General features: G+C 40.9%; 1 protein-coding gene across 1 annotated transcript in view; it reads right to left on the reverse strand.

Annotated features, from left to right (window-relative positions):
• Window positions 1-10603: 10603 nt before the first annotated feature.
• Window positions 10604-21711, reverse strand: part of LOC147883700 (putative serine/threonine-protein kinase SIS8) — a 109932-nt gene continuing 98824 nt past the window's right edge. Inside the window, exons 6-13 of the mRNA XM_087398431.1 lie at window positions 20216-20284; window positions 18041-18141; window positions 16791-16869; window positions 16563-16661; window positions 16366-16434; window positions 12216-12265; window positions 11834-12010; window positions 10604-11501 (exon numbers count right to left, since the gene is read on the reverse strand). Coding sequence (XP_087254557.1) covers window positions 11330-11501; window positions 11834-12010; window positions 12216-12265; window positions 16366-16434; window positions 16563-16661; window positions 16791-16869; window positions 18041-18141; window positions 20216-20284 — 816 coding nt within the window. The 3' untranslated portion in view covers window positions 10604-11329. The remainder of the gene's footprint in view (window positions 11502-11833; window positions 12011-12215; window positions 12266-16365; window positions 16435-16562; window positions 16662-16790; window positions 16870-18040; window positions 18142-20215; window positions 20285-21711) is intronic.

The raw sequence follows: 21711 nt of genomic DNA on the forward strand, positions 1-21711 counted from the left end.
ATGGCTCTAGGCATGTCTCCAATAACTCTATTTTCCCTTTTTGCAATAGCATTTTATTGAGGGCTATATTTACATCTAACCCATCTCTTTATGCCTTTACTATACAAGAACTTATCAAACCCATAATACAAGTATTCTCCACCATTATCCATATGAAAGAATTTTTTCTGACACCCAAGCTCGTTCTCAACCATTCTTTTGTATTGTCAAAACACTTTGAAAGCATCACTCTTTGCTTTCAAAATTTACAACCATATCATGTGGTTGAAATCATCTATAAAGGTAATGTAATACCTTGGTCCTCTTGGGATCACATTATTTGTAGGACCCCAAATATCAAAGTGCACTATCTCTAAAGGATATTTACTTTCCCCCTATTTGGAAATGGAAATCAAGTTTGTTTGGCAAACTAACATGGTAGGCATACAAGGCTAAAATCCAAATGACCAAAAATAGGCAACCTTTTCACTAGCTCATTTGCTTGCATCTCTTTCAACCTTCTATAATTGATATGGCCAAAACTTTTGTGCCATAATTCAGCTTCTTGATCTTGTTTGTATCCACTTTGTGTAGAAGGTGTTCCTACATCAAAAGTAAAGAGTCTTCCTCTCTTGTGGCCTCTTGCAACCACTTTTCAACTCTCCCATTGTAAAATTTCTCCACAAAGCATCCAAACTTATTGAATCTCACTTGGTAATCTTGGTCAGCCATTCGACCCACTGATGCAAGATTCTTAGTAATGGTGGGAATATTCCCCAAAGTGCTCTCAAGACCATTTTTATCAACAAATGGAATATTTTGAATGTGGGTTATTTTATGCATAGTATCATCCCTCTGGCACCTTATCTTTATGAGAAGACCATTCACCCTGGTAGGTTATATGAATGGTGGCACACAGATCAACAAACCATTTGTGAGGGGGTTAACATGCTACCCATAACATGCTCCATTAACTGAGCTCCATGCCTTTGCCAATAATCATACTCTCTTTGGCCAACATAATTGTTACGTTGATGTCTTTCACCACGGCCTCTACGGTAGAATTTTTCTTGGCATAGGAATCTCTCTCATAATGACCATATTTTGCACAAAAATGGCACTTTCTAGCTTGTTATACATGTTTGGCCCTTCCTCTACTAGGGTTTGGGGCTCTCCCCATTCCTCTTTGCATGTAGCCATGGCCCCTTGACACATATTCATTTCTTTCCATATTGTGTTCATGAGCATATGAGGCTCTCCCATGCCCTCTTGAGGGTATATTATGCCCTCTCAAATCACTTCTACCTCCCCTGTGGTAGAATAAACTGTCTCTTCCACTACTATTTGACCCTTTTAATCCAAGCTTCGCCTCTTTCATTATGCATAGAGTAACCAACTCTTCAAAATTGAGCATAGCACCTCTCATGGAGGTAGATGTGTTCAAAGACTTGTATTGAGGCCCCAATCTATTTAAGCTAATGGACACCAAGTCATCATCTTCCGCATTGTAATGACAGAAGCCAAATCCTTTGTGATTTGCCTAATTTCTGCAACATAATCTGTAATACTTCTATTACCTCCACACCTTCCATGGAGTCTTTTCTTAAGTTCATTTTTTCTTGCTTTGCTGGTTGTACCATACATTTTTCGAATTATATCCCAAGCTTCCTTTGGAGTGTGGTTCTTCTTGACATGTGGAACGAGAGTTTCTAAAATCATATTGATATCCAATGCAATATCTTCCTTGACTTCTCAACCCATGTCCTTTATCATATATGCCAACTTATCCTCATCCAGGGTAATTTGGGGCATTCATCTTCTCCTGTAATCAAGCCCCATAATCCTTTGCCCATGAGAAAATTCTCCATGTGATAGGGGAGGTTTCAACCATGCTTGATTCCCAAGCTTTATGCATATAATTCCTTTCAAATGCAATTCAACAACACCCAAAGTGTTGGCACATTTTTGAATTTTTGGCTCACCAATTTCCACTCATTTCATGTGAGGAATATAGCATCCAAATCTGAGATTTTCCCTTTGCAAAAGGTGTATTAACTTGCGCTATTCTTGGGCATTCAAGAGCATCAATTTTTGGCATCCACCAAGCCACTTTTGGGCATCAAAACATGCATATAGCTAGAAATCTAGAATTTATTTCACTGTTTTGGGCATCAAACACACCTAATAGTGGTCATTCACACCCTTATATGCATCCTCCAACATGAATTTACTCTTTGGGCAATATCCACAAACCAACCAAGAATTCAAGCTTTTGGTATCATGCACTCTTCTGCCTCACGGTGTAATGTTTTGAGTTTTTATAAGAAATTCCTACAAGTTCTATGCCGAAGGCAAGTTCTTCCACCATGCTACCCACAGGTACAATGCCAACTTTTGCAATAAAATAAATCACAATTTGTGCTCACATAGGAGCAATGGCATCTTACTTGGTCTCCGCTGATGATGGTAGGTAATGATTACCCTTCTCTCTTAAAAACAATTAATGAAATGCTATGGGCTAACTTCCACGATCGCCCAAAAAGAAATTAAGGTCCTCAACACATTTGTGAATAGAGGCCAAGAGACTAAAAACCACAAAGCATACTTAGTTAGGGACTCATTTACACTATGTTTTCTTGAGCCCCAATCTCTACCTTCACTCTCCTCTATATTTCCTTGACCTTTGATGTTTTTTCTGCTCCTAAAACAACTGCCAGTAGCAACACATATCAATCTAACCTTTTCTCTGTCTTTGTACAAATCATGCGAATAGTAGTAGATAGAGCTGTTGCACAAATGTCACTTGTAAATCATAGGCCATGCTTGAGTGTTTTCATGACTTTTTGCTCTTTTTTAAACTCGACTCCAAGGTGGTCGCTCATTATGTCTGTGACTCCACATTAGTCGTCTCTCTAAATCTGGGTTCGTTCTCTCCATCTCAACAAGGTTTGGTATACCTAGAGAGCTTCTTTTAGCAAGTGATGTTGCCACAATATTGCACTTGAGGAGCTAAATTGATAGAAAAACTTGGCGTGATACTGCCAAGGCTGTAAATCATGACATGCAAGACCTCCATGCACAATCTGTAGGGTTGAAATTAAGGATGAAGTGCAAAGCAGAGTGACACGTGGACACCCTTGGGCTTCACCCTTCTTGTGTAGCTCTCCTTTGACTTTGTTGCTCTTCTTATCCCTTACACTAATATTGCTCTACTACAGTTGTAATGCATTGTAGACAATTCTTGATCAGAAACACTTGTCTATAGATGCAACCATCGTATTTGATGGTTGGTGTGATTTAGGTGGCAATTCCCTTTTAAGGTTGCATGCGCCTTACCAGAACTATTCATTGCCAGGATTTTCTTCCCTTGACTAACATTACAATTTGCATATCCTTGATCCAGGCAAGACTCGTCAGAGGATCTAAAGAGATATAAGAAGAGATGCACAGTTCAGATGCCTCTCCTTTGAAAACACTCGAATTTGGGATCCATTGTCCTTTCACATTTACTCAATACATTCTTGAAAACTTCCCAACCACACAGCCAATCTATTGTCAGGTGCCAAAGAACCTTTCATTACTCTATTGCCTCAAGTTATAGTACCTAAAACTAGACTTGGTACGGTACAATCCATGCAACACAAACAAATATAAAGGTATCCTTCATCTGCTATGTGCATATCTTTCTTCCACACAATGCTTGTGCACCTTCTTGAGAAGAAATTATCTAAGAGTATTCACACACCTTTTCCGGGAAGGCTATGATACCAAACTAAAGATGGAAAGGAGAGGGGTATGCTCACACAAGGCAATGCTCATGAAACATACTTTTTCATTATAGGGGAGAGAGAGCTCATTGCACCTCTATTCACTTCTTCTTCTCTTCATTCACCATACAAGAATATTGTCCTTAAGTTCATTTACATCTATTTTTAAACATGCCAAGTCATCTTCTCTACACGCCTCTATATCCAAACATATATACCACATCTATACATCAACACCATGGGTAGGCCAAAAAGAAAAATTTATTGATTACATGATACATTTAAAGGGCATTAGGAAAGAATTCAAAAGAAGAGGTAAAGAGGATACCCTAACACTATCTTCTATCTGTCCTAATGGCACTCTTGCACTTAGAGCTTGGCTCAACTTATTTCCATATGTAGATTCTTTTTATGGGGTGGTTGTTCCCAAAGTAGGGCTCTATAGTTTTGGCAAGGGGTGCTAAGTGTGGGACATTATATCCGTTACATGTATCAAGGGTGTTTAATCATGTTGTTGCAATGACCGAGCAACCAAGTACTTCTTTGTGGCATTGCTAGTTTGGGCACATGAGCTAGAATGGAATGAAACTCTTATGCCATTTGGATTATGTACTGCATTTAAGTTTTACTGTCTTTGAATTTTGTGAGCATTGTCTCTATGGGAAGCAAACTAAATCAGCCCATAAAAGAAGGACAAAGAAAGAGCTTGAAAGGCTTGATTTGGTGCATTCAGACGTATGTGGTCCCTGCCTACACGGTCATTAGGTGGGGCTGAATACTATGTGACATTCATTGATGATGCAACTAAGAAAGTGTGGGCTTATGCTATAGCTCGGAAGAGCAATGTCTTTCGGGTGTTTTAGAAATGGCTGGCTTGGGTTGAAAATCAATCAGATAGAACACTTAAATGCCTACGGACTAACAATGGTGGAGAGTATCTCTCTCATGACTTTCAACATTTCTGTGATACACATGGTATCAAGAGGGAGCTCATGTCCCCTCGTACTCTAGAGCAAAATCCAGTTGCAAAACGAATGGACCGCACCATTCAAAAAAGGTTGCAATGTATGCTTTTCCAAGGCAAGTCTTTCTAGTGGTTTTTGGGCTGAGGCAACAAAGACTGCAATGCATGTGATCAATAGATCACTAAATAAGAGTTTGGATGGTGGTCTCATTTGTGTATATTTGGGTGTGAGACATATGCACATGTGCTAAAACAACTTCGGAAGAAGCTGGATCCTAAGTCTAGGAAATGTATCTTTCTGGGCTATGGTGAAAGTGGAGCGATGGGATATCGTCTCTCAGATCTAGAAGCAAAGAAAATCATACGAAGCCATGATGTGGTCTTTAATGAGAAGAAGATGCATAAGACACCCATGAGGGATGTGGAAATGAGGAGAATCACTTTCCAGGATGTGAATCCACCAGCATATGTTGATAGACAACAAGATGTCCATGCACCGAATGTGCAGGAAATGGTGCCACTAGGTACTCCCACAGGTACACAATCAAGCGCAGATGATGGATCATCTATTGGTGGCAATGATGAGCCAAATGCGGATGATATGAAGACGGGACAACAAGCTGAAATGCCCTTGATAAGAACATCTAGAGTGTCTAGACCGCTTGAGAGATTTGTTCCAAGGGCAGAGTATGTGATGCTTATTGATTGCAGGGAGCCTTCTTGCTATAGAGAGGCTATGATGCATGAGGATAAGGGCACGTGGGAGTATGCTATGCAATTAGAGATGAATTCACTCATGAAAAATAAGACTTGGGACTTGGTTTCTTTGCCACATGGAAAGAAAGCATTGCCATGCAAATGGGTCTACAAGATGAAGGTCACAAGTGATGATGTGCCTAAGTTCAAGGCACGTTTGGTTGCTAAAGGGTTCAAGCAAGAGAAGGGTGTGGAGTTTGATGAGATATTCTCTCCGGTTGTGAAGATGACCACACTTAGATGCGTACTTGGACTTGTGGCAGCAGAGGATATGGAGCTTATGCAGATGGATGGAGCTTATGTAGATGGATGTCAAGATAGCTTTCTTGCATGGGGATTTTGTTATGAGCTTCCTTGTTAACGGCGATCTAATCGGCTGGTGTTTCGGGGGTCTTTGCTTCTAACACAAAGGTTACCACTGTTGTTAAATGAATGTAAGGAGAATGTGTCAGATTTGGGCGTGTTGGTTGCTAAGAAAGACCAGTTGGTGGGTTGTATCCTTCAAGATATGGTTATTTTATTATAGTGATGCTCTGCTTTAGCAAGGTAGGCCACGGGGGTGTTAGCCCTTTGAGATGGCCACTTTTTGTAACTGATCTTACTTTTGGGGATTGATCACTCCTTTAATTCAAGTCGACTGTTGTTATTTTTTATTTTTATTTTAAACATACGTACTTATATTCTTACAAATGCACATACCCACACATACTGCCCAACCAACACGACAGCACGCATCTCACGTGCACACAAAAACAATATAGCAATAAGTTACTCACGACCCTAGTTAAGGATATGGAAACTCTTTTTTCCTCTTAGTAATAAGAAAGATAAGACATTGTGCAACTGAACATAAAGAAAACTTCCTTACTATAGAGTCAAAACACCAAAATTCTTCCTTTTGGAATCAAGAACTCACTTTACATTGATTGAAGATATCAACCTACTTCTAGTTTTGCCATTGGAAAATATGGTATTAGTAATTGTAGTTCGTCATATAATTCCATTTTGTATCTTTGCTAATAGCCTCAGTCACCCGGCACATCCTTTGCTTGGCATTCCCCTTGTCCCACATAGGATAATGGTATTGCAACATTGGGGCCGAGCAAGGATGCTATTTTGGGGTTGAGACAATTTGAATCCCTCTTAAGTGCCTCTAGCAAAAATGCTTGTGTTTTGAACCTTGAGTCTTGATTGTAAAAGGAAAGAACCAAGGCTCAATGCATCGCTAGGCTCAATAGATTGAGGGGTCTACAACTCACCACAAATTGCATTTTAGGACCTAACAAGGTTATTGTTCTTATGCAAATAACAATTATAGTAACAACGGTGCAAGTGAAATTACTAGACGTAAGCACAAGTATCAAGTTATGCCACTAGCACTGTAATGAATAAGACCCCCCTAAGGGAGGAGAGACCAAGCATACCTTAGTATAATCTATTAGCAAAGGGAGCTCATGTATAGGGCTCAAGATTGTGATGAAATCTAAGTGCCACAATTGCTCTAAAAAGTGAACATTCAACGTGTGTGTACTTCGCTAAGGCAAGCATTAGTACAATAGTTGTCGTTAAGTGAGCAATGTAAGTGAAAATTGAATAAGTAGATCTAAGAGACAACAAGCAAGAAACAATGGCTCCTTCCCTCTTGCATAAGAAACCTCTATGTCAACATGGTCCAAACTCTCAACGACATGTCATGAATCATGTTAACAATGCTAAATGGAAGCTAGCTTGTAATACTTCTTTAACCATAATAATATTAATGAATTTGAGCTTATGAGACTTGGAGATATGCCAAGGATGAGCTACAAGTCATAAAGATGGCTCCCAAGTTTGAATTTAGGGTGAGCCTTGATACCCCATGTATATAATATGTCTTTTCAGAAGAACGAGACAATCTTTTTTGGTCCGAGACCAAGGAGTTCAGAGTTTTGTTTTAACTCATGTTCATTTTTCAAGTGAGCGCATCAATACCCATCGTGCTTTGCCTTAGCTTGTCTTCTTACCATTTTAGGTGAATGTACATGCTATACATTTAGTGTAATGGGAGTAGTTGTGGTCACTACAACCCTTAGTCCATGAGTTTAGCCACAACCAAAGTCAAAATAGGGTAGTTAAGCATTTACTACCTCTGCATTACTAGCCATAGCTTGGGGAATAGGTGTAGTTCTAATCAAAGGCTTGATGCCTCCATGGTAAGAGGAGATTGTCATTCCCAAACATGGCCAAAAAAACTTGTTTACCTAATCAAAGCAAGTAGCCTTTGTTATTGGTTTATGGGGGTATTGCTTCATTTGGATAATTTAATATTAATAACTACTAGGACTTGGGAGTTAAAAATGAATGCTTGTAGTTTGTAAAGGTTGAGGATAATGGATTATACCCTCATGCTGCCTTTTACTCTTTATGTACGCATGGTTGTCTCTTTTCAAGTAGATGCCTCACCCTTTTGCAAGGCCTATGGGTAAGCTTGGTAATTCATTTAACATACATTCACTATGTTGATGCATGATGTGTCTGGAGTGTGAAATTATTGCTAGCTTTGCTTGCTTGTGACAAATCATTCATCGTCATGGCTTATGTTGAAGCCATGCACCTACAAGCCAAAAGTAATGCTTTCCACACACCCTAAGAAATATGCCACGATTTATAAACAAGTCGATATTGAATTCATATCATTGGTGACTATTATTTGAAACAATCCCCTATAAGAAAGCAGGTATTATGAGATAACAAAAAGCCTTGCAAAAAGGGGAAAACCGTGAAATGGCAAACCCTTGTTCCATCCTAGGATAGGGATGCTCCAAAGCACTTGTGCATTTAGTTTACAAACTCTAGGGTGCATCACACCTTTCTACACTTGTGGTTGTATTCCTTACCTACTCTTTTCATGCTCTTTCTTGGGCTCACAATACACAATGGGAGGAAACTATTGACACTTCATTAGTGTATACACGTACAGTCAAATCCAACCCACAATTACCCAACTTCCATGATCAACACTTCCACAACAGTCAGCTGAACCAGTGCCTCCTTTTAAGAAATAGAAAATAGGAATCCATGCCAAGCTACCAGATTACCCCTATTTACAGTTTCCGAAATATGTTCAAAACAAAATTACTTATAAAACCAAGCCTACACTCAGTATGCATTAGTAATGAATGACATTGGAATTCCGAGTTTTCAGGAGTCTATAGCCAACTACACAGCCATGTAGGCCACATGCAGTATGTTATCATTTATCTTGAATTAGCAAGTAATGATGATGTGATCGTTAGTAATGTAATGCCAAATCAAATAATCAATCAACGATTTACATCTTCTGCTAGCTCTTGTGAGCCTAAAACTGAAATTACAAGTTTTTATCTTTCCAGCAATAGGATGCTAAATGCTTTCATATGCAATATAATGCCTATATACCAGAGTTATGGAAACGGGGAAACGGAAACGGGAAACGAAAACGTTTCGATATTTTTAACCATCTCTTTTCCATTGTCAATAACATTCTTGACCCAATCCAATTTGCCAATGTCTTTCAATAAATTATTCAAGCAATGTGCTACACAAGCACTCCACTGGATATGAGGATACTTTTGCTCCAATAATGCACTTGTTGCCTTATTGGTATTTTCCCCATCTGAAACAAGTTGCAAAACATTAGACGGCCCCACATATTCCACTTCATCTACCCACATTTGCATCAATATAACTGCTGTTTTTTGTTGCACTCCACACTCTATGGAGTGTATGTAGAGTGCAGATCCCCTACAATATGCAAGGATACCCTATAGTGAGTGACTTCGCACATCACTCCATCCATCTGCAACCAAACTTACCCCATACTTTACCCATTTCTCTTTCACAGGTTCAATAGCTTGCTTAACTGCCACCACCTCATCCTCTAGAAGCTTGCCCCTCAAAGCATCAAATGTGGGAGAGATATATGTAGATCCAAATGTTTTGATTTCTGACACCATCTCTTTGAAGTAGGGTGATCTAGCAACATTGAAGCTAATCCCATTGGAGTAAAAAATCGGGCCACAGCTGCATCTACTTGTGCCTTCCTTTGCGGATGCCATGATATATACAGACTGCCCTTCCTATGTGAAGTAGACCGAGATGTAGCAGGAATATTAGCAGGAGCTCCATGTGCACTCGCAGAAGAAGCCGTAGTAGCAGAGGGAAGAGGACTCCGAAATGCAGTGGCCTGCTGAACACGTGCTGCACGAGCACTTGAAGAAGCTCCTACACCAGTGGAAGTCATTGTCTTTGCCCTTTTTGTAGTGGGAAATACTTCAACCTCTCTTTGCAACCTTTCTTTCTCTTGTGATGAGATTATGGAGCATAGCCCAATCCCCCCATCCTTAATGCCAAGAAGATGACATTTGACCCTATCAGGGTTCCCTCCTCGCTCCAATCCACACCATCTACATCTAAACTTGCGAGCTCCTTCTTTCTTGGAGTCATACTTGCCTACCAAATCAACTTGGCCCCACCAATAATCCGATTGGGTGAACTACTCCTCTTGCTGAGGGACAACGCTTTGTGAAGCCATATCCATGAGCAAAAAGAGCACTTGTACAAGCTGCAATAGATCAAATTTCAAAGGGAAAAGCCAAGAATCAATGGTTGCAGCCAAAAAACAGCAAGATGTTTGCGGCAAGAGAAGCATAGAGAAAGGAAATGTGCTCAACAAAGCCGGGTGTCCAAAAGAGCAGCCACTCGTAGGACTGGGACTCCGGACTCGGGAGAGAACCAAGCGGGCCAAGAAATCATGGGGGAGAGCAAAAAAACGCGACGAGGCACGCGGCATTTTTTTAATGTTTTGCCTTGTTTTTAGGTCACGCCCAAAACGGCACCGAAAACGGCGCGTTTCGGGTCTGAAACGGCGTTTCATATGCCGTTTCGGCATTTCGGATCGCCGTTTTGGTCTGCATTGCGCGTTTCAATGCCGTTTCGCGTTTCAAGGGGCCTGGCACGAGGGAAACGCCGTTTCAGGCCTAAGTTGCGCCATTTCGGCGTTTCAGCGTAACTATGCTATATACATAAATCTACATTGCCACACTTTCTATTGAATAATAGAAACTTCCAGCAATAACTAAAGATAACTGAAGAAGCCAATTGCAGCTCAAAAGGCATCATTTGTATTTTCTAGTTATACACCCTTTCATGAAGATTCCAGCCAAAATCTCCACCTTCACTGAAGCTGTCTCATAGGCACCATCTGCTCAAAGAACATTTAGTTATCACCCAAAATATCCATTAAAAAACATACATCTGCCCGAGGAAGCAGTCAACATCTTTACTTCCAGGAAATGAATACAAGCTGCAAGAGCATGCAGACCAAAATCAAGTCCACTGCCAGTGGACAATATGCCATAATCAAGAGATCAGGAAAGTTTCCCTAGGCAATCCCCACTTTGGAGAAGCTTTTTGCAGAGGGCTTGCTTCAACAATTAAGGAAGAAAAGCAGATGTGCATTGCCACATCCGACCGACAGATACAAACTATACAATAAACAGAATATTCTGGTGTAAAGAATGGAAAAACAACAAGCCAATTCCGGTCTTATAGAAAACCTAATTACAAGTCACGCCAGGGGTATACACCATTTAGTTGCTATCATACCCAGCAATGAGGTCTCAATTCCTAGGTATACCTCATATTCTCCTTCCACAAGATTCAAAGCAATTGGCAATAATTTAGTCAGCAACAGAACCACGAATGCTTCGCAGTACACTAAGCCTCATGGATAAAAAGATGCCAACCATACATCCCATAACTTACAACAAGAACTTTCTGGAGTGGAAGCAAAAACACCACACCCTCCCCTTGAAGAGAAATCATATGGCATATGATTCTTGACTCAGGCCACATCCTCGGATATGGGAGCTGGAGAAGCTTGCAGTTGCGAATGTGATATTTTGACTAAATTTCCAGGTCTGCTACTCTCCGGTAGACGCGTAGCTGTAGGTGGCTTTTGTAGTGGTTTCAGAGTGGCTAGAATGTCTGCAAATGAAGGTCGTGCACTGGGATCACTGCATGGACATAAGATGGAATATATTATCAGAAAACTTTTGCTAAACTCAGCAGACGAATGTAAAATGAAACACTGCATTTTCCTTGCATGATCACAGTCCTGGCTTCTGCCAAAAAAGCATTTCTGATGCAGTGTCTCAAACCCCTCAAGAAAAAGTAAAAGACAAAAGGGAGCCATTAAGATACAAACCCTCTGTGAACGTCAACACTACATTGTCATATGGGAGAAAAAGATATAAGATGGAAGAAGATCACCATCCGGACTTTAACAACACAATTCTTATTCCTATCACATTTTGATTGAACTCAATCTAATAACATGAAATGTTACCTCTGCCAGCATTGCCGTATGATTTTAGACACAACCGGATCCATGTCTTCAGGAATATCTAAGCACCTCCGCTGAAATCCAACTGCTCCAACAACTTGCATTGGATTCATTCCACCCCAAGGCTGTTGCAAAGTAGCCAGCTCCCATAATATGACACCAAAACTATAAACATCCGCCCTGCAGAAGACACAAAAAAACTGATCAGTGACACTACGATCTTTCTAACGAAGTTAGCATCTCAAATTTCCACCTCATTGTAGAGGATTCGATGCCTTACAAATCCATTTGGAAAAAATGCAAAATGGAAACGAAGAGGAGGAAGAACAGAACAAATTTTCAGTGATTTCCAAAAAGGACATAAAAGTGCTAGGCACATGCTTACTTTTCATTGGATGGCTCATTTCGGAGAACTTCGGGTGCCATCCATTCAGGCTGCCATGGCAGAATAGCTTCTAGTCAGAACATATTGTAACTCTATATAACCTTCAACAGAGCATCTTTCACACAAAAGACATGAGAGAAAATGTGCCGGCATTCTGTAATGGATCCAAAAACAAGCATGATTCAGATGGAGTTGAATGTCTTCCAAATAACCAGGAAGACCACCATCACATCCAGAAACACTATGGTTGTATAAGATTCTCTTTTTTCAGGGATCCTAGCATAAACACGAAATGTGGCCAGGATAGATGTACACAAGACAACAGTTTCAAGTGGTGATACACAAATTTTTATGTTGAAAGCTGCCAACCAAGTAAAAGGAATTTGCTCTTTCTACAACCGTATTTTACAATTTAAGCCTATGGACGCTTCAAGGTTTGCTTGGCAGCAAGGTTCAGACTTCCTTTGCATCAATAATACTCATGCAGGAATTCATTAGAAAGAGAGCCGCTGCCTCTAGCCTGCGAGCTGCACCTGCGAAACCAGCACCCCCCCCAACCCGTCTTCCTTCCCCGATCCGTTCCCTGCCGTCGTGAGCTCGGAAGAGCCCGCTCAGCTCCCTGCCATCGTGAGCTCGGAGGTGCCGTTCTCTGCGCGAGTCTTTCTGCAAGGGGGCGAGCAGAGCTCGCGGCCCCCTTTTGTGCTGCCCTGCAGAGAAACGGTGAGCTTTTCGGTGGCCGCCACGTACAACAGCCTACCCTCCAAGGGCTGGCTGTAACCAGCTCTTGTGCCCAGTCCAGGTCCCGCTCCAGCGTCCTTGCTCGCCACAGATTGAATGACAATCAGCATTACCTCCAGCGCATCAGGTGGCCTTTCTTCCAGCGTCCTATCCTTCACCACCTCTTGCATTAGGATTGGCGAAAGTGTTCAGCTAGCCATTTTTCAAAATTACAACCAGTCTTTTCATTGAAGATCGAGCCTCAGAGGTCTATTTTTCCCAACCTCCTAGCTTTGAGGTTGAAGGTTCTGAAAGCAAGGTATGCCGCTTGAAAAAAGCCCTCTATGGACTGAAGCAAGCACCTCGGGCTTGGTATTCCACGATCCAAACTCATTTTCTCACACTTGGCTTTCAGAACAGCGCTACAGAGGCTACCCTTTTGATCCGCAAGCATGGGACAGATTTGCTAATTTTAGTCCTTTATGTGGATGACATGCTTGTGACTAGGACACATGCTCAGCAAATTGCAGATTTTAAGCTTCATTTGCGGCAGACATTTGCTATGTCTGATCTTGGTCTTTTGCACTATTATCTTGGCATCCAATTGGCTAGTAGTGAGGGGGGCATTTTGATGTCACAATCCAAGTACTTTAGACAGCTTTTGCAGCGTTTTCAGTTTGAGGATTGCAAGCCAATATCCACACCATTAGAACCTGATTTTCACTTCTCTTCTCAAGATGGCAACGGTACATGTGATGTCACTGTCTATCAGCAGGCAGTTGGTTGTTTGATTTACCTATGCCATACGAGACTTGATCCACAGTATGATGTCTCACAGTTCAAAAGATATATGCACAGCCCATCTATGCACCATTGGCATGCCGTGAAGCGTGTTTTCAAATATCTCAAAGGTACTCAGCATTTAGGCCTTCTTTATGGGGCTGATACTTCACTTGTCATGCATCGATTGGGCTGGTTGTTTGCACGCTCGTGTGTCACACAGTGGCAACTGTTTTATGCTTGGTACTTCATGTGTTTCTTGGTTCAACAAGAAGCAGAGTACAGTTGCTACTTCTAGCTATGAAGCTGAGTATAGAGCAGCTTTTACAGCTACAGTGGAGTGTGTTTGGCTTCGGAAGCTACTTGCAGATCTTTATGCATGTAAGATTGCTCCTACCGTCATCTTCCCTGATAGTTAGAGTGCTTTGGTTGTTGCATGGAATCTTGTTTTCCATGCTCACACAAAGCATATTGAGGTTCACTATCACTATGTCAAAGAGTGATTATCAACAAAGGTAATATTCAGTTATCTTATGTTCCCACTGAAGACAACTTGGCATATCTTTTAACGAAGGCCCTACCTCGACCTAAGTTTGAGGCTTGTCGGCAATCTTTAAACTTAGTACCTTTTGTAACTTGATTTATTGTACTCTGTATAGTCATAGGTTACTATATCCCTACACGACGAACATGTTCAACCATGACATTGGATATTTAGGTATCTTGAGCCATGTCCTAGATACTCCAGCCCATACCATGGAGGGGGGTTTGTAGGCCATTCTATGTATCCATAGGTGCCACTTATTCCTTGGTATGTGCGTTGTAGGCCTAGTTATAGTCAGTTAGGACTATTGGTACAGTTAGTGCATGTACCACCTAGGTCAGTTAGGACACTTAGTCCGGTTAGCGTAGTTAGCCCTAGGGTTTTGTTATGTTGGCTCCCCCTTGAGCCTCCACACTTGTTGTAGCAGCATTTTCAATACAGCAGCTCGTTTTTTGCTCTCTCCTTTCTGAGCTTCCATTGCTTGCCATAGCCAACATTTCTAACTCTCTCCCTTAATGCTTAAGTTGATGTCTTGCGATCCAAATATGTGCTACAGCATTAAACCTTTCTACCACCCAATGGCTTTGTAAGAATATCAGTTACTTGTTGATTTGTGGTGCAAAATATCAGATCTATCTCCTGCGATGCAAGTCTCTCTTTCATGATGTGAAATTGTACCTGAATGTGCTAAGTCCTTGCATGAAAAAGAGAGCTTCAGTGGAAGACAATGCAACTATTTGTTGCCAAGTAACTGCACCTAAGCCGAGAGAGAACATATATTTTATTGTTGATGTCCTCTCATCCAAGCCCAAAGTATCTTTCAAATATGATATATCTAAGTAGCTCTCTGGCTGCTCTGCAGTGTACCTCCCTGGATTTTGGCATAAATTGACTTACTTTATGGACTGCATAACTGATATCAGGCGTCATGATGAATTAGGCTGCCCACACACTGCCTATATAAGTGGCATCAACTAAAGCTGAGCTGTCCTGCACTGTCAGCTGGTCAATGCCCATGGGAGTTTTGAGAAGTTTGCAATTCTGCATATTGAACCTCTTTAATATATCTCTCTCACAAGACATAAAATATATTAAGAATGTCTACTTAGGTGGAAGATAATCAAAAAGCGAGTTCTACATGGAAGAAGATAAGCGATCTCCCAAAGGAGGTTTCCCGATTTTGTTTTTGAGGACGTAAACATTTCTTAGTATATGTATATCACCCATGCGCGTGCATGCACACACACACTTCTTTTTTGTGAAATCCATGTTTGTTTATATTACAAGAAGCAGTTCCCAAAGAGAGAGCATGCCGTTACAAACATCAGAAGATTTCAATTAAGACAAGTAGACAGACAAGTAGACAGAGGAATTTATCTAACGAGCTCTGTGACAATCATAAAAAGATTGCCTAAGTAGCATCCAGAAGTGTGACTTGGAAAAAGTGGAATGGATAAATGCCAAATTTCCAAAAGAAACACGCGCGCGCGTGCACACACACACACACACATACATAGAGAAATGTATTATGTAAATACATACAAATCTGTACACATGCACATGGAAAACCCAAGGTTGGGAAGGGGAAGGGAAAGAGACAAGACGAGGGGAAGGGTTGCCGTTAAAGCCTAAAGCTAAGTGATAATAACAAGCAAGTTTAAAGACAAAGGAAACACACTTTGGGCCTTACGAGACCAGTCATAAACATGCTAGCTAGACGAAATGCATATGGAACCCATATACGTATACATATAGCGGTGTGCACTTCTAAAATCTTAGAGATTTCCTGTCTAGGGCATTAAAGGTGTCATATTCACTTCATGTTTCCAGACCGAAAGTGTTTTACAATATGACAAAAATAACTCTCTGGCAAATAAAATACCATACCCTTGATTGCAACCTAATATCATTTGATGGAAGTTTGAAGATTTAGAATCGATGTCTACAATGAATGCAACAACACTTGGACTCTTGACCCCGTATCAAAGTTCTGCTAGTTACCTTTATTAGGTGACCAGAAGGAAATTCTAAAAGCACATTATCAAAAAAGCGAGTAGCTGTTGTACCAAAGCAATATGCAGAACACCTAGAGTTTGTTTCCACACTTACTGTGCCAGCTGTTGACTTGGAAGATAAAAATGTGTTGTGCTTCATTCGGGAGAGACCAAAGTCGCAAACCTACAGTCAATTTGCACTGCATTTGAACATAAGAAGCATCTAACAAAAGCACCACCTTCCTTTTCGTAGTTATTAATCAAAAAAGCATTAATTGAACATTGGAAAATATCGGCAGCATCTATGAATACCTTGACCACCCAGTTCTTATCCACAAGAAGATTTGGTGACTTAAGATCTCGATGCACAATAACTGGAGTACTACTGTGAAGATAATTCATACCTCTTGCCTGCATGTGTTAGAATGTTTTGATAAGCATTGACAATAATAAAATTTCTGAAAAAGTGCACATCCTTGAAATTTGAGGCGTACAAGTTAACAAACTTCTCAATAGCAAAAGTCTAAAATAAGTACTCACAACATCCACAGCCATGCGCATCCTCCTCCTCTCATCCAACTGGTTGCTTGGCCGGTGGATCAAACGATAGAGACTTCCCCTGAAGATACATTCCATCATTAGTTTAAAATACAAGACACTGACAAGTCTCAATCGTTATTATGTATTTCTGACATTCCTTACATATCATCATCCTTTTTAGTCTTAAGATCCAATCATGAAAGAGCTTCAAGTTTGAACCACTTCAAGCTTCATCAATCAAAAATACAAAGCAGACTAAGCCATCAAAATTCACAAACCACAATTAAGTAGTTTTCTAGTTATACAAAGACTCGGACACACAATCTCTGACATCAGTGTAAGAAAAAATACGAAATACATTTGCTCCTCCGCTATTTTGGTACTTACTTGACAATCTCTTGAGAGGGATACACAATGAACAAAAAAATCAGGGGGCCTCGCTCTTGGCCTGCCTATGAACAATGGACCACATGTGGAGGGTCACCATCTCAATCGTCCTTCCTCCGGTGAGAACAATGGGCACATGGTGAGGAAACAAGTGAAGCGACAGATATATTGTGACTCATACGTAATTACATCTTCATCATCCAATTGAGGGACTAATACTTCTACGTATATAATTACACACTTATACACATTGTGACTCATAATTAATTACATTATCTCATACATAATTACATTGTCATCATCCAATTGAGGGAGTAATAATTCTACATGCATGTGATTCCTTTCTTATGCATACATCGTCAATAAACAAATAGAGGGCATAGTCACAACACAACGCATTGGTATGTAGCTAAATGCAAACCCAGGCCCCACCCAAAGTCCCCAAAAATGAGTTTTCTCACCCCTTTTTGGGAGGGGCCACTATCATAATCACGTAAAGTGATAGTTAATCTTGTGTACTTCTTCCTGCAGAGAGAATACCTTTCAATGTAGACATAGTGGCTCTGAGACACTCTCCTGATAATGCCACCTATGGAGAACCCTTCTGCATCCTACCCATCTCGCTTCAACACACTACTTTCCTAATGGACATACAATATTGCACAATTCCAAGTAGCATCAACATCTTCACATCCTATGTTTTTATTTATACTTTTGTTTTAAAATGTCTTTGCAAAAGAGTGAGATATTCAAATTTGGGACAACATACATTAACTAGTCCAGGAGAACCAATATCACCCCATGGATTTGTAGGATGCCTGTATACAACAACTTCGTGGAAAAGAGACTAGATGGCCCCTCACCGTGGAAGAAATTCGGTGACAATGGACAGATTTGGAGAACGCATGACAGCCCCCATAAAAAGAACTACATTAGGATGCCGCATTCGTCCCATCAATCGCACCTGAACACAAGCAAAAAACGGATTAACTAATACAAATAAGGTTTAAAAAGTATAAACTTGATAACCAAAAGCAAAAGTTAAGGTGTCCCAAGCTTATTGAGGTGACTCTGACAATTAAAATTTGCATAATGAAAGACATATTTATGGATCTCAATAGAGAAAAATGTCATGACAAGAGAAATCACTACTGTGTGATTAATAGGCATTTTAACATTATTAAATGAAGCGCCAATTTCATGGTGTGACATGTGCTTATATTTATGATGGACACCGACCAATTTTTTATGGCAGTGGATCATCTGAATAGATAAGGCTCGTCGAGCTAGAGCCACTACTTCAGACTGCATCAAATTTAAACATGTAACACTTTTTTTTATATTGGCGTGCACCCATGTGTCTAGGTCCTAGAGGTAATAGAAAGGGAAGGATGCATTCGAGTGCCTTGAATGGTAGATACATGGGTCATAGGTTAGGGGTAGGTCTAAATAGGAAGATGGAATTGAGTGATCTCAAGGGACATGAATGAAGGGTACTACCCTTATTGTGAATCTCATGTAGCAATCTATCTATCACCTTGCATACATGCACCATCTCTCTCCCACCTGGAATATAAGTCAAAACAAAAACGAGTGCTCTCACCAGCCGCTCTTCCCCCATTGGAGGGCCCAATCAGCGTTGAATTTTTGCAGGCATTGCTCCCATTTGCATTCTTGTAAGGGTAGTTCTTCACACAAAATTTGGTAGTGCAAATCAACTTTGCTTCACACAAATCCATTTTGATCTATAGGACTCTCTTATAGGCCTTTTATCACAAATATTATTTCTTCACATGTATGTGAGATGAAATACAACCCTTGGTAGCAAAATTAGAGAGTACTCCATTCACAATGGTTTGTTTTTCCAAAAGCATAAGGTCTGCACACCGGAGTGAGAAATATGAGACATCTATCATGTTTGAGTGTCATGACAGTCCCAACACTAGTCATCAGGAGGTACAAAGAGCTTTCGACCTAGTCAAAAGAACCTTCTTTCGGCCTAAGCTTAAGGTTTATGTAGAATTATATGCTCAAGATTATTAACAGTGCCAAGTCAATAAAGTTGAGTGCTTGAGACATGGTGGCCTGTTGCATCCTTTGGAGATACCTTAGAGTATTCCCATGGATTTCTTGGTAGAATTACCACAAACCTCTCGTAGGCATGATGCAATTTGAGTAATCGTGAATCGAGTCGCCGACTTGATGCTGCTCATACCCTCAAGAGAAAGTATTTCAGAATTCATTCAGCAGTCGGACAATAGACTCCACAACTGAGAAACAAAACAGCTGATTCAAATTTCAAAATTGAATTCTATCTCGAAGTTCATAGGCCAACTGATAAGAAGTCCTTATATCCTATTTTTGGTTGCATATTCCAGGCTAATTGAAGGTCCCATGGAAGCACTCATTGAAGAAGACTCTTTCATGAATATGACGTTCCCCAAATTTCCAGAATCTTAAACAAGTCTCAGATGACGGTGCAGTACCCATGCAGCTTCACAAAACCACGAACTGTTTTGACCCACACCTAAGCAGGGAAACGTTATAGATCTGTGGTTCCCTATTGTACAGACTTACAGACTTAACATGCAACATTCAGATGAACTACTTAGCCAGTACATTAAAGCCATACAATCAGTGAGAAAGAACACAACATGTTGAGGGATAGGCTTGTTCCGAGGTCACTGCAGGTTTGAGGAGCCTCAACCCTGGATCATCTCCAGCCTTGGATGCTGAGTAGGGCTTGACCCTCTCCGGTTTTTTTGGCATGCTATGCATGGTGTATTCTTTCCTTGAGCACTGCTTTTGGGGTATTTTCATACTTAATAGAGGTCTTTTTCTTGGGGGGGGGGGGGGGGGGGGGGGAGGGGGTTTGGAGGGGGAGCTGGAAGAAGGGGCAAAGCAAGATCCATCATTCTATCGAACACTTAACAGAAATGGAAACCTTTCTTATGTTTTCTGTCAGCAATTTTCTAATTAGAAACCATGGAAGCATCCAAGAAGGGCAGGGACAGAAAGATAAGAAAGTAAAGGCTTACCTCACTTCGAAATTCTTCTAATGCATCCCCTGAAATATCTTGGTCAAGAAATTTCTTTACTGCAACGTCCTGGCCGAAGATATCAAAATTCACCATCAGACAATATGGTCACTCCTACCAGGCCCTTGTGTAGTTAATTTGCAATACACTCTTCTTCTTCCTTGCATCACATGGCACAAATTAGGCACAGTTTAACTACTCTTTTGAATACACCCTTAAGTCCAACACATGCAAATCAGAGAAGTCAGGTTCAATAAATTCTGCTAGTTTTTTATTACACTACTTTCCCAAGATGGAAAAATCCTTCTACAAAGACGAAACTTCTCATGTTCCCTCTTATTCATTCAGTGATTAGGTTTTCTAATTGATTCACGTCACTCCCATCCATGTACATATTAAAGTCTAATCAATAATGTTATCTTGTACCACGTATGGAGCCTGACAGCCAGAAACCAGTAGGCTCACCAATTACGCAGAAGCATAACTTGATTTTGAAAAAGAAGAGTACCCATCATAGAGCCACACATCCATTGTTCCTACTACTACGTTGACTACAAATACTGCATAGATACAATGCTGGTGCAATCTGGAGAAACTCAGGGCTGCACAAGCTCCATCTACAACAGCTGTTCATAGGGCTGCTCTGTAGGCCATTCTATGGGCTATCCATAGGTGCCACCTATTCCTTGGTATGTGCCTTGTAGGCCTAGTTATAGTCAGTTAGGACTATTGGTATAGTTAGTACATGTACCACCTAGGTCAGTTAGGACACAGTCCAAATAGGGCATTTAGCCCTAGGGTTTTGTCATTTTTGCTCCCCCTTGAGCCTTCACTTGTTGTTGCAGCATTTTCAATACAGCATCTCGTTTTTGCTCTTCCATCACTCATTCTGGGCTACCTTTGTCCAACAGTGGTATTAGAGCAGGTCAGAGATCTTCCCCTCAGCCATTTCCAGCCACCCCGAGCTCTCCCTTGCTCATTGATGGCTGTTTGGCAGCCTTTTCTTGCTGTTTTCTCTGCTGGTCGGCTCATTTCCCTGGCTCCATCCACACATGTGAGCATTCAGGGCTTCTCCGAGCTTTTCTGTTGCCAGAAACTTCTTCCAAGAGCTCCTGCTGCATAGATAACCTGTTTTCAGAGCATTCAACCCCTGCTACAGATCTGTACGGACTTTTCTTTTGCAGGCAGCTCCACACGTGTGAGCCGTACTGTCCGTACAGACTGTACGGATGACTAACTGACACAATAAATGCTGTACGGAACACTGCAGGCTCATTTAAGGCTGTTCAGAACCTGTAGAGAATATTGCACCTGCATTTAATGCAGTACGGCTTCATTTATTTCTGTATGGTCTGCATTTAATGCAGTACGGCTTCATTTATTGCTGTGCGGTCTGCATTTCATGCAATACGGTCTCATTTACTACTGCTCAATCCGCCTCAAGGCTCGTGACAGCTGATTCGAAGCTCATACAACAGTCGACTTTGGTGTTTGGA

The sequence above is a fragment of the Dipteris shenzhenensis genome, chromosome 27 (assembly GCF_047967505.1).
Source record: "Dipteris shenzhenensis isolate YYH24624 ecotype China chromosome 27, Dip_SZ_1.0, whole genome shotgun sequence".
Lineage (NCBI taxonomy): Eukaryota > Viridiplantae > Streptophyta > Polypodiopsida > Gleicheniales > Dipteridaceae > Dipteris > Dipteris shenzhenensis.